General features: G+C 50.9%; 2 protein-coding genes across 5 annotated transcripts in view; both read left to right on the forward strand.

Moving 5' to 3' along the window:
• Positions 1-4451, forward strand: part of SEPTIN5 (septin 5) — a 42250-nt gene extending 37799 nt beyond the window's left edge. For all 4 annotated transcript variants that reach the window (XM_039724577.1, XM_039724578.1, XM_039724575.1 and 1 more), the window contains 2 exons: positions 531-633; positions 937-4451. In XM_039724577.1, coding sequence (XP_039580511.1) covers positions 531-633; positions 937-993 — 160 coding nt within the window. In that variant the 3' untranslated portion in view covers positions 994-4451. The remainder of the gene's footprint in view (positions 1-530; positions 634-936) is intronic.
• A 135-nt stretch (positions 4452-4586) lies between these two features.
• On the forward strand, positions 4587-8313 carry GP1BB (glycoprotein Ib platelet subunit beta). Its single transcript, XM_039724582.1, has 2 exons — positions 4587-6031; positions 6685-8313. Exon 2 carries the CDS (start codon positions 6847-6849, stop codon positions 7456-7458), a length of 612 nt encoding a protein of 203 aa, XP_039580516.1. The 5' UTR covers positions 4587-6031; positions 6685-6846; the 3' UTR covers positions 7459-8313.
• The last annotated feature ends 5086 nt before the right edge of the window (positions 8314-13399 follow it).

Raw genomic sequence — 13399 nt, forward strand, 5'->3', positions numbered from 1 at the left:
TTCCTTGCCAGTGAACAAGTTTCATAAAAGCAGCAAAGGGCCAGTTCTAGGGAGTTGTTTTGGTAGGAGAGCCTAAGCTCCAAGGCTGGAATTGTCTCAATAATGAGCCAATGGTGACTCCAAGTGGTGAACACGTGCAAGTGGCATCGTGAAGTTCCAATTTCAGCCCAGACTTCTTTGGCTACTACCATTCCCTCTCAAGTACTGAGAGCTCCTGTCTTTTGAAAGAAAATCATCTCCTTCCTGTGTCCCCTACCTGCAGTCATGGGCACCCAGCCCTAAGAGCAATGCTGCTGTGCTGTGCCTGTCTCATGCCTCCCACCTGCTGAGCAGGAGCTCTCATTCTCCATCCAAGTGCATGCCACAGCTCTGGACTGGATTGCCCTACGAGCCCTCCACTTGGTTGGGTGTGTGATGCTGCATTGCTGGTGGCTGTGCCATGGGGAGTGACAGTCATTGTGTGGTGGCACCAAAGCCAGCCATCCTGGACCACGAGTGACTGCTCTTCCCCCTTCTCTCCATCTCTCTAGCAAGCTGACTCAGGACAACAGGATAGAAAGCCCCATTCCTATCCTGCCTCTCCCAACACCAGACACAGAGACAGAGAAGCTGATTAAGATGAAGGATGAAGAGGTGAGTACCATTTCTGCCTGTGCCTCCTGGATGTTGGAGCTGGAACCCCAGGAGTTTCTCCAGGGTTGCCCCATGGAGGGTCCTGATGCTTCCCACTCCTGTGGGCTCCTGGGGTGGGGGACAGGGTTGAAAGCCGTGGCTTCCTCTGTCAGGGAAACATAGCTGCCTTCCACCCCAGACACAGGTGCCTCTGTGCTCAGGCAGGAGTTAATACCCCTGAGGGATCCCCTGGTCAGCTCCAGGGGGCTGCCAAGTGTGGAGCTGCTGGTCCCTGTCTGACTCTCTCTCCTGTGTCTCCTGCAGTTACGGCGGATGCAAGAGATGCTGCAGAAGATGCAGCAGCAGATGCAGGATCAGTGAGAGGCAGGTACCTGGAGGGCAGAGGGGATCCCCCAGTGACCATCTGAGACCTGGCAAGAGCTGTGAACATTTAGAAAAGGTTTCCTGTTGTATAGAGACTTGTGGGCAAGAGCTGCACCCGCACCCTCTAATTTATTAGCAGCAGTGCTGGCTTTTCGACCAGCTGGATTGTGGAGGAGGCTGTTCACTTAACAGTTTACTGATGTGTATTTCTTTTTAAATAATTATTCTTTGATTTCTTTTTTTTTCTTTTTTTTTTTTTTTAAAGAAACTAGCCTGGGACATCTCTAAGGCATCCTAAAAAAATAAGAAAAGAAAAAGATCCCCCTTTCCTATGTACTAATATCTTGTTTGGGAATGCTCTGGTATTTAAAGTCCTGGTTTCTCTGGTGTACAAACTTAGAGTATCTGTGTCAATGCACGTAAGTGTTTACTCCCAACTGAGGTGCTGTGCCCCTGTCCCTGTTCCCCTTGTCTGGGGCCAGCACAAGGATTGTAAAGGCAGCCATACCCTTCTGTGAGTTTGACCTGCACTGCTTGGGCTTCTCAGCCTGAGGACAGTGCTGGCCCAGAGAACTGGGGCTGGGGGTTCCTCTGTGCACTGACCTGCTCAGGAGTCCTGATGATTGCCTGGTATCCTGTCCAGGTTTTTATGGATTTTTTGTTTAATTGGTTGGTTTTGTTCTTCCTGTCAAGAAAACTCCAGGATGTTTGCACTGAACAGCAAAAGACTGAGTGCCTGAGGCTGGTTACAAGAAAACTCTTCTCAGTTACATCTTTCTGGCAGAGGTTGAGTTGTTGGCTGTTGCCTGCAAGGAGGTGATGGGAGTGGGCACTTTCCCTGCCATGGTTTTCTCCCACAGCAGGCTGGAGGCATTGGCAGAGGAACCCTGAGGTCCTGCAGTAGCTGGGTGAGGGTGTTTCATGGTTTAGCTCTGGTCATCACCTGCAGTGTGTCTCCAGTGTGTGCTCTGAAAAGCACTGTGGCATCCAGAGCACTTGCCAAGACTGCTTTGGAGGGGGTAGAAACCCTAGGGCTGAAATCCAGCCCAAAATGCAGACCTGCCCCCTACCCCCAGGCTTTGCAGTCCCATGAGCAATTGCTGGCTCCAGGCTTCTCCTGGGGGAAGAGGCAGTTTCTGTAGGCTTGTATCAGAGATCTGCAGGCAGTCTGTGTGGGAGGTGTTGGGTCAGCCTGGCAGGTGCAGGACTGCCATTGAGTGGGGCTGAGCACAGCCCAGCAGGCTTGGCTCTTGCTCCCCTGCCCTTCTCCCCCTCCTTATTCCTTGCCTCTTCCTGCCTCTTCCTAGTGCTGGGAAGGCTGGTGGGTCTGCTGGGCAGAGATAAAAGCTCTCTTTGGGCAGCAGCTCCTGTCCTGTTCTTGCTTCCTGCAGTATTTTTAACTTGAGTGCAGCCAGAGCAGAGCCCTGGAGTGTGATGCGCCTGACAGGGCAGGGCTCACCAGCAGCACTGCCATGCTCACAGGAGTCAGGGCTGTTGGAGGGAGAGACACTTGGCTCTTCCCTCTGGCTCCAGGGAGTGCAGCCATGGGCTGGGCCCTTCTGCTCCTTGGCTGACTCCTCTGCCCCCTTTCCCTTTTTGTATCTGTTCCTCCATCTCTGGATCTCCCCAGTAGATCTCCCTGGGTAGGAAGCACAGTGTTGGCCAGGAATAGCCAGGCCCTAGGTTCTGTTACTGGGCACTGCATTTGTCTGATTCCTCCCTGGGGCTTTGGAGTCCCTGTCAGGGTTTGTCCCTGGTGAGTAGGTTGGCTGGTTCCAGTTATTCACTGTACAGAGCCTCTGCCTAGCCAGTGCATGGGCTGTAGGGGCAGGGGAGAGACCCTGGCACCATGTGGAAGGATGGAAGCCCTTTGACAGAGCTGTGCAAGCTGGGCGAGAGCAGTGTTCAACAATATTCAGGGGTTTTTTCCATGCTCCCCTATTTTGGGTTCATAAGTGGCAGTGCCATCCTAGGGGAGCAGAAGGATTCAGCTTGACTTCAGTAACATGAAGGACCAAGGCACCTGAGAGGAAGTGTAACCTTTCTTTGCATGATGTGCTTACTTGAGCAGTGGAGTAGCCTGAAACAGGAGCTTCCTCCAGGTTTTCCAAAAAGGTGGACAGCTGAGTTCTTGGCTTTGTCTGTGCTAACATAAAAGGAAACATCTTGAAGTACCTGTCCCCTCTTTTCTTGCCCTAATCTTGGTGAGGAGATGTTCTGTTGCAAATGAGCCTTGTCCACCTGGAGATTTTCCTCTTTCAAACAGATTAATTCCAGGAAGACAAAGGAGACCTTTTCCCTTTAGCATGGACATAGAGCAGCTGACACCTTTCATGCTGGGCTGGGCACAGAGGTGCTGTGTGCTGGTGGAAGCTCAGGGCGCACTGGTCCCAGGCAGGGCTGCTGAGGTGGATCTGCCCATCCCTCCACGTGGGGAAGTCTCCATCAGCTCAGTGCACGTGGCTCCTCCATCAAGCCAAGGGTCACAAGCCTGTCCTCTACAGAGAGATGAAGCCTTTGGCTACCAGCTGGCAAAGATGGTTCAAGCTTCATTTAGGAAAAACCAGACAGGAGTGAGGCACCAGAGATGGCTTCCACAGAGGGGTGGTGGTACCACTGAAACCATGTCTCTGTAGGATGTTCCCTGGCCTGAGTGCCAGAATTTAGGGACTGCTTGGAAGGGGACTAGAGACTGATTTTGGGGGACATCAGGGGTTCAGATTCTGGCCTGGGAAGTGGAATCTGTTTATTTAAGGAGTGTGTTGTACTGTGGCATCAATTCTCACAGTAAGTGGAGGAGAGACTCCTGAACACAGGGAGCTTAGCCATGTGGCTCTGGCAGTGAGAAGTGTGGATAGGAAAGTAATTGAACACCTCCCCTCACACAACCCTCCACAGGCTCACATACAATCCCTGCACCCCCTGGCACATTCCCATGCCTCTGCTGAGTGAGTGGCTGCAGGGATGGTGTCCCACTCCACAGCTATCCCAGGCTGCAGCTGGGGCTGTAGGTACATCTTGGCCCCTGTGCCTGACAGGATGGATCCATGGCATGAACTCCTTGTGTGCCACTGCTGTGCTGGTCCTGCCTGTGCAGTCCTTGCTGCCTCCTTGCATGCCTCCCCTCAAAGGAGGGGCTCCCACTCGTGTGCTCTGCAATGGCATTCCCTGCTCTTCCTCACAAACTCTGCTGTGCTTTAATGCTGGCTTGCTCCTGCCATGCACCTTTCTCACCCCCTGCTCCATTCCTAGGCTCTATGTTTCCTGTCCATCTGTTGGGTTATTATAATTATATATTTTTTTGTAAATTTCTGTTTGAACATTTTGTCATTGTGAACAAAGAAAATGAAACCTTTTAAACATATCCATTTTATTAAATGATTATTGTTATTATTATTATTATTAATGTTTACTACCTGAATTGATCAGTGAAATAAATACATTCAAAAATCCAACCTTTTTCTGTTTAATTTTCAGCCCCCTTGAGCAGCATTGGTGATGCATTATTTGTAGGAGAGAGCAAAACTGACCCTGTTTCTCCTTTTATCTAATTCAGTCAGAGCAGGTTTCAGGCAGGTTTCCTGCATGGGATTTCTGGCCTGTTTATTGCAGAAGGTAGCAGGATGATCTTGAAGGTTCTTCTACATCCAAGCTTCCCCTAGGAGTGGTATCTAAATCATCAGTGGTCAGCTGGGCAAGATCCAGTCCCAGGAAATCCAGTTTGTAAGTAGCCAGGAGAGCATTGCCAAGCCCATGCTGCATGCAGAGCCACAGTGGGGCTGGCTCTAGACCAGCTCCATGCCTCACCTGGCCTGAACACCTGCCTGTGGATAAACATTGCACTGAACACATGAGATGAGGTAAGTTTGCTGAACAAACTTACCCTGCTGTAGTTGAGCTGCTCCCAAGTGGAAAGCAGGCCCTGCAGGAAAAACTGGGTTAGTTTGTTAGCCTAAGATATCTTTCCCACTCTGCCTGGCCACCACAGTGAAACAACTGGAATTATCTGCTCCAATTTTGTAGAAATTTAAAGTTTACTTGCTTTCTTCAGAGCATAAAAAAAATTCCCTCGGTTAGGGCCACATTCTGCAATTTTTTGTCCCCTGAGTTCTCTCAACATGAGCACCTTCAGAGCATTCATAATTTCTGGTCTCTAGGATGTCCACAGTACAATGTAACAGAGTTGAGTTCAATGGGGCAGCAGTTCCATGATGTGATTCTGGTGGCCTCAGGCTGAGGAGTGTAGTGTATGCCTGGCCAGGCTGATGCAGAGAAGTGTCTGTGAAGATGTGGTGGCCATGAGAAGATGTGATTCTGCCTGAAGGTAGTTTTGATCCTTGGACTTGCTGTTGGAGTATTTGTGTAATGCAGCTTCTAAATAAAGCATGTGGTCAGTCTTTCTCAGTAAGTGCACTTGTCAAGGGCTGTGGGCCATTTGAAGAATATTTCTCTGGAAAGATGGATGGACTGGAAGACCATGTCTATCAGCAGATCTTTCACTAATAAGTAGTAGAGTTGTGTCACTGCTTCAAGGGAAACCTGAGGGTCAGCACCCAGAAAGTGCTGGGTGTCACCACTCTGCCAGGTTTTCCTGATGAGATGGGAAACCAAAGGTCCCAGTGCTGAGGGAGTATGGTCCCAACCAGTAACATCACCTTCCAGTCTGAAGTGCATTTTGAGTTACTGTGCCACAGACTTTGTAACATTGCTGTTGGGCTGAGCCTGTGGGCCCAGAATCACAGTTCCCAGTACTGGCAGCATCTCCCAGCAAACTGTTCTTGTGAGCAGTGTCAGCTCCCGTTTCTTGGAAGACTTTGCCCAGTGAAGCCTCAGCTTCCGGAGCCAGGCAGCACACTTGCAGGAAGGCCTCATGTGGGAGGTGTCCCTGGGTGAGCCTGGCCCTTATCTTGGCAGCCAGCTGCAGGGGATTATCTGGGAGCAGAGCAATGCACACGCTCTTGCACTGGCTGGGCTGCCTCGAGACCTTTCTCTTGGGCTGTAAAGCCAGCAAGAAAACAAGGACTGAGCTACTTTGGTAAGTCAATAATGCTACCTTCTACTCTTTTTTAAAATTTTATTTAATTGATTGACAATTACAATTTGTCAAGCACAGAAAAATGCTGCCTTTTTGCAGGTATGTGTAGTTGTTTCTGGAGAAGTTACAGCTGCTCCTTGACCCGTGTCTCCCAGCACAGGTGATTTATTCACCTGCTGGGGCAGTGTATGGCATGAAAAACTCCACTGGCCTCCATCCTCAGTGGTCAGCATCCTCTCTGCAGCCAAAAACTGTTTATTACTTCTTTTCAGGGCTGGAAAGGCTATTTTTTACTCATGGTAACAGTAAATTTATTTCTGAATCTCCTCTTGCAGTTGGCATGAACGAAGCTTTGCTTACAGACGTAATCTAGAGCTATAATAAGACATGAGGAAGTTCATACTCTAGTTTTTGATTCCTTGACAGAAATTTTCTTGGCTACCCTGATAATGCATCTCCAGTAATGCTGAAAACACAAGCAGCTCTTGTGCACTTCTGAGGACTAGTGAAAATGTATTTGATGGCTGCAGCTAAGCCTTCCAGTAGCCATGTATTCCTGTCCCTCCTCAAATCCAGGGTTGCAAGACCATGAATATTCCTTCACCTCTAGTGAGAGACCAGAATTTGCTCTCTTTTAACTCTGTTCTTTTCAGAGCTCTTGCGTCGCTGGTGGAGGACACCAAATTCACCCAACTTTAGAAGCTCATCCTCAGAACAGAACAACAAAAGACCTTGGCTGTGGTGTCAGTCCTGGAGTGTGTGGTGTCTGGTCTCCACCTTATCCAATCTCACCAGGGAAGTGTTTGCAGCTGAAAATGAACAGTGGAATTCTCTTGTCCCTCCTTGGCTTCCTCCCACTTGTGACACCCATATGCCCAGTGCCATGCAAGTGCACCACCACCGTTACTGACTGCTCCTTGCAAAACCTGACTGTAGAAAACCTGCCCGCTGCGTTCCGTCCCTCGGCTGAAATCATCCACCTCGGTTCCAACAGGCTCACCTCTATTCCCAATGGGCTCTTTGACAACCTGAGGAGCCTCCAGGTGGTCTACCTGCAGGGCAACCCTTGGGAGTGCACCTGTGACATCCTCTACTTGCGCTCCTGGCTGCAGTGGCAGCAGAACCGCAGCCTGTACCGGGATGTGAGGTGCAGCTCCCCGGAGCACCTGCGCGGCCGCATCATCGCCTACCTGACAGAAGATGAGATCGTCTCCACGTGCCAGCAGTGGTACTGCAGCCTGGCTCTCCTCTCTCAGCTCTCTCTCTTCATCCTCCTTTTCCTCCAGGCTATCTTGGTTATCCTCATCATTGTCTACCAGCAGAAATTTCGGAGAATGACCGCTGAGGTCCGGAGCACCACCCGAGAACTAGACCAGCAGGTAGACCCTTGGGTATCTTCTTCAACAAACCCCTCCAACAATAATTAACATCACGAGACAGAAAACCCTCCTCCCTTTGGAGGACGCTGTGCAGAAGTCCTGTAGTTTGTGATACCCAGAGGGGACAATTTAGTACAGCAACTAATCCTGACTGCAGTCTGGAGCAGGACTTGAACTGATCAGACTTTTGCTGTGTCCCTAAAGAATCAATCTTGGGTTTTTTCAATGCTTTAAATTCTTTAGCATGATCTTGACTGCTTGTCTGAGCTGGAAGTGGTTCTGTAGACTAAGGAAGTAATAAACTACAGCAACCAGAACTGACTCAAACAGCTCATAGGGGCTCCAGTGCTCGATCCCTGCCCTCCTACAGTATTCCAGCCGTATTCCCCAGGATGCTTCTGGTTGTGCTGGGTCAGGGGAGGACAGAGGTGGGCAGCAAACTGTTTGAGTACTGAGCTAGGACAATGGAGAAATACAGTTTCCTTCTGCTACCACAGACAGCATAAAGAGCTTTGGACTAGGGATTTAGTCTTCTCCTGTCTTGGTTTCCCAAGTAAAAGGGAAAGGAAATATCTTCTTGCTTGATGCATCTTTTCCAATGTTCTTCTAGGGGAGGGAGGGCAAGTCTAGAAACCCACTCATTTTACCTTATCTGCATTCCTTTTAGTCTACTTTAGTTTTAATACTGACTTAAGTGAGTGAGACTGGGGCCCTGAATCTTTATGGGAATTCATCCTGAAGACAAGAATTGTTTGACTGTGCCTGTATGGCACCTGGCACAAGAGATCTGATCTTGAGAGACTCAAAACTACAAACCCCACTGATGTGTCTACTGCTGTTTATGGTGTCCCTTAATTATTTTTGAAATAAAGAAAAATTTAAATAAAATTATGCACAATTATATAAATGGCTTATTTTTCTATTCTGCACTGTATATTTTGCATGCTGTTGTGTTCCCTGAGACTGTTCCTCACCCTCAGACTTTGTGCCAAGCAAAACAAATCCTGAGGGCAGGTGGAGAAATTACTGGAGTGCACCATAGGGTTAAACTTTGGCAGCTGCTGGCTTCTACCATGGGCCAGGAGAAACTGGGACTTTCTTCCAAAGCCACTTCGTGGCTGCTTGTTTTGTGATGCAGCTGGAATGGGGAGGGCATTGGTGGGGCCAGCAGGGGAACGACCTGAGCCCTTCAGTCCCCAAACCCAAGTCCCGGGGTCCATTCCCCACTCAGCTCGGCCACGAGAAGAGCTCTGCCCAGGGGCTGCTGGCAGCGGTGGGGACGGGGCAGCTGGTGGCAGGGGATGGGACAGGCGGGGGCAGCGACAGGACAGGCGGGGGAAGGTGATGGGACATGGGACAGGTGAGGGCAGTGACGGGACACGGGAGGGCAGTGAGTGAACAGGGACAGCGGTGGGACCTGGAGCAGGTAAGGATAGTGTTGAACAGGGACAGCGGTGGGACCCGGGGCAGGGAGGGCAGTGTTGAACAGGGACAGCGGTGGGACCTGAAGCAGGTAAGGACAGTGATGGGAGCGGGGCAGGGACGGCAGTGACCGAACAGGGACAGTGGTGGCAGTGACCGAGCACCGCCAGGCGGCGCTGCCCCGCGGCCGCCGAGCGCCCCCTAGCGGCCCGCTGGCCGCTGAGGGAGCCCGTGAGGGGAGAAGGAGCTGAAGGGGCTGAAGATGCTGAAGGAGCCGGTCCGGGCACTCCGGCGCCACCTGAGGGGAAGAAGCGAACAGGGACAGCGGTGGGGCCCGGGGCAGTGACGGAGCGCCGCCAGGCGGCGCTGCCCCGCGGCCGCCGAGCGCCCCCTAGCGGCCCGCTGGCCGCTGAGGGAGCCCGTGAGGGGCGAAGGAGCTGAAGGGGCTGAAGGAGCCGGTCCGGGCACTCCGGCGCCACCTGAGGGGAAGAAGGGAGTCCTGGGGCTTCTCTGCCTCAGGCTGCTTCACCTCGGCTCAGCTCAGCGCAGGGGGCCGCGCTAGCCCCACACGCACCGGGTGTTGCAGTGAAAAGCCGCAGCGGCTCGGGGCGGCGGTGCCGATGGAGCTCAGGCGGGAAGATGGAGGCCTGTGGGTCCCCTCACGGGAGAAGGAGCTGAAGGGGCTGAAGATGCTGAAGGAGCCGGTCCGGGCACTCCGGCGCCACCTGAGGGGAAGAAGGGAGTCCTGGGGCTTCTCTGCCTCAGGCTGCTTCACCTCGGCTCAGCTCAGCGCAGGGGGCCGCGCTAGCCCCACACGCACCGGGTGTTGCAGTGAAAAGCCGCAGGGGCTCGGGGCGGCGGTGCCGATGGAGCTCAGGCGGGAAGATGGAGGCCTGTGGGTCCCCTCACGGGCAGCGCGCGGGTGGGCTCGATGGCTGAGAAGGACGTTCCCCGTGCTGTGTGTGCCGGGGCCAGCCTGACTGAGGTGAGTAACATGGGGCTCTGCCTTGGGGTCTCCTTCTGCCATTTCCTTGCTGTGCCCCGTGTCCTTCCAGCACTAACCCCTGTGGCATTGGCCTGACTGGATGTGGCAGCAAGGCACCCAAGGAAATTGGGGTCCAGTTCAGATTTATTTTTTCTTCTGGGGACTGCACCTCTTGCACCAGTATCCCCTGCAGTATCACTATGAGCATGACCTCCAAGGAGGCACACAGGACTGCTGAGGAGCCTCCTCTGTGGAGAGGTCCAAATTGGTGCTCCATGAGGCCCCGTGAGGGGACCCACAGGCCTCCATCTTCCCACCTCAGCTCCATCAGCACCGCCGCCCCGAGCCCCTGGGGCTTTTCACTGCAACACCTGCTGCTTTTGGGACTGCAGATTTGTAGCTGAATTCACCTGGGTTAGAAGGTGCTGCTGGTGCATGTGGGCAGTTCAACAGGTTCAATTGCTGGGAGAGGCTGAACTGGGAGCAGGCACAGTCCCAGCCCTGTGACAGCTTAGTCTGTTGACACTGCCATGGGGTGATGAAAATCCTTCATGGCTCAGTGTGTCCAGAGAGACAGAACAACTGCTGACTTTGGTTTTACTACCCTGAGCAGGCAGGAGGGCTCCTGACTCTGCATCACTAAGTCTTGGCACATAGAAATTTAAAAGCCTTTTCGGTATTATTTGCACCTGTAAAAAATGTGACCAGCCATGGCACTGTGATAATGAATTGCACTGAGTGCAGAGTGATTTGTGTGCCATGGCAGCATGTCTAATCCATAAATCCAGAGCCTGCATATCTTGCCTTCTCCTGGCTCAGGAATCTGCATGTCACAGATGCTTTCTTGCTTCACTACCCAGTGGAGGATCTGCTGGGCTGTCGTTGAAAGGAGAACTGGCTTTCATTCTGAAGGGACACTGTCCAAGAATGCACAGATGCTTTGAAGGGGAAGCAGTGGTGAAATATGGCAAACATAATAAGGGCAAGCTATTAAGCTGCTTTGCAAATAATTTTCTAGTATCAAGGCCAATCCAAGTCCATGCCATGCAGGGTTGGGCTGCCAGGCCTGCTGGACAGTCTACTGCTTGCCAAAGGTTCAGATGCTTCCAAGCAGCTCCTTTCTCTCAAAGTTACCAGGTTAAAGAAGCCTGGGAGACCAGACAAGGTGTTTGCAGCCTCCATGATGCAGATCTCCAAACCTGAGGTGTCTAAAAAGCAGCTCAGCACTTCCTAAGTGAAGGACCAAGTGGTTGGTAGATGACACTGGGGAAAGCACGCTGCTTTTTCCTTCCTCCAAATGCCTTGTTTCTCAGTTATCTTTAGGGTGACTTTTGCATGTTTAATAGAGAAAAAGAAGGCTTGAAAGCAAAGCAAGCTGATTTTGGGGCCTAGAGGATTTTAACCCATAATCCCACAGTCCCTGTACCATATGGATAGTGGTTCTGTTTTGCTTGAAGATTGCTGCAGGCCCTTGCTTACAGATTGTCTGGGTCCACGTGACCCTTGGGAACCTGCCCCTGTCCTTTTATTTACACTTTCATGGGCTCTGCACCCTCAGGCATGCAATGAAAATATCACAGCTGTACACACAGGCAGCAACTCATTGTCACCCACTGCAGGGCTTGGTCACAGGGACAGGCCATTCCATGCAGCACTTGGAGACAGTATGGAGCATGGCACATCCCTCTCATGCAGTCAGAGCTGGGTGCTGTGTGTGCCCAAGTGAGAACTTTCAGTGGATGCCTTGGGGGCAGCCTGATCTGGCATTTGTTGCATTGTTTACAAATCGTAAGAGGCATTTTTCTTGGTCATGAGTATGATGCTGCCTGGCCTTCTAACCCGCTCATTTCCCTTCAGGATTGAAGCATGAAGGGCATCCCAGAGAGAGTGCCAAGAAAACAGTGTTGATTCCACATCGTGGGACATCTTATCTGTCCTAGGGTACATGGAAAAACAAAGATTTGAGAAATGTTCAGAACTGACTTTTACTTTTTTATGTCTGTATTTGCATATGAAAACAAAGGTTCCCTCAGGTTCATAGGCCTTATTTTGGAGGGCTTTAATGGAGAGCACAATTTAATTTGACACATTTCTGCAAAAGATTGGTTATCATGGGGAAGTGCATTGAAAGCAGCAGGTTGCAGTGTTTTGCTCTGAAGATAGTGTGTGTACATACTGTATGTCTAGGTAAAGTTACATGTTCCCTGGAGGGACAGGATAGAGCACTACTGGAGGACATAAAAGATTTAAGTGGGTTTAGTCCAAAAAAACCTCCTCAATTCACCCTACGAATTAAATCTACAAGTAATTTTTTTTTCTATTTCTTTATATATCTCATGGTCTGCTTCTGGTCTGAAATATTTGTGACTATTGAGAACAGAATATGCTGGGAGGTCTTTCTTTATTTTTCCACAGAGGAAAATTAACCTGAGAGTTACAAAACCAAAATGCCAGGAATGCCCTCTGTGGATACCAAATGGCTCAGGCTGTGTAGCTGATCTGCCATCCTCGTCTGTCACAGCTGATGATCACTTCTGACCTGCCCTGTCACAGCTGTTTGGTTCCACACCAACACCATTCCTTGTGCATGGGAGCAGCTGTGCTCACTGAAGGAAAGTGTCTCCAGAGCCACTGCAGCGCTGACAGTCACTGGGGCTCGCTCAGGAGAGGGCAGCAAATCGCTTTTAAACTCCTGTTTGCTTTGACTAGTAAAATACACGTGAGATTTGGGCCTGGGAGAGGGTGAAGGCAAGTGTGATGTCAGCCAGAAGATGACAGGGATGCCCCAGACTTAGCTGCCCCAAGCAGCAGGCACTGCTTCTTGAACCAGGAACTGCTAGGTAAAAAGCTCCTTTTCTTGTTGTTGTTTCAAAGCATCAAACTGAAACAGAGAGGGAGAGGAGGTCGTCATTATGGTGTTGTGGCCATGATGTAAATAGGGTTGGTTCTCTGGGGGTGTTTAGTCTGATGAGCTTTGAAGGGTGGAAATCCATCCTTTGGCAGGTGGTAGAAAAAGCTCTTGCCATCATCACTGAGTGGTGAGAGCAGTGGTTTTTTACTGACATACCTGTTGGACATGGCATGGTGCCTGGGCTGTTTTGTACCTCTCACAGGTGAATCTCCATATTGGGTCAGGAGGATGGGTGGGAGGTTAGTGCTCTCAGAATGCCCCAGGGTCATGTAGGACAGAGGACTCAAAATTGTTGGGGCTGGCTCTGTGCATCTGTGGGACAGAGAATGCAGAGGCTTGAACAGGCAGCTGTGTAAGCACCCATGGAATTTAAATGCCTCTGGACTGGCAGGAGCTGTGGGGAACTAAAATCTGCATCAAAGGACTGTGAAATACCAACAAGTCCTGTTAGGAACCTAGCCCTTGACTTGGTTGTCTCTCATAGGGTATGATAAGGGATGTGCCTGTGTTTGGGGAGCTTTTACCTCCAGCATTCTCAAGCTCACCAAAGCATTATGTGGGCACCCACACTTGCTCTGTATCTCCATTACCTGATCTTTCAACACAGTGTTAGCAAGCTGATTTTTTTTCCCAGGATGAGACTTTAATTCCCTCCCATTGATCATGGCCAA

The sequence above is a fragment of the Passer montanus genome, unplaced genomic scaffold, assembly GCF_014805655.1.
Source record: "Passer montanus isolate IOZ18808 unplaced genomic scaffold, ASM1480565v1 scaffold53, whole genome shotgun sequence".
NCBI classification, from domain to species: domain Eukaryota; kingdom Metazoa; phylum Chordata; class Aves; order Passeriformes; family Passeridae; genus Passer; species Passer montanus.

Excerpts from the sequence above, each read along its gene's own strand:
- GP1BB (XM_039724582.1), top strand. The coding sequence starts at position 6,847 with ATGAACAGTGGAATTCTCTTGTCCCTCCTTGGCTTCCTCCCACTTGTG.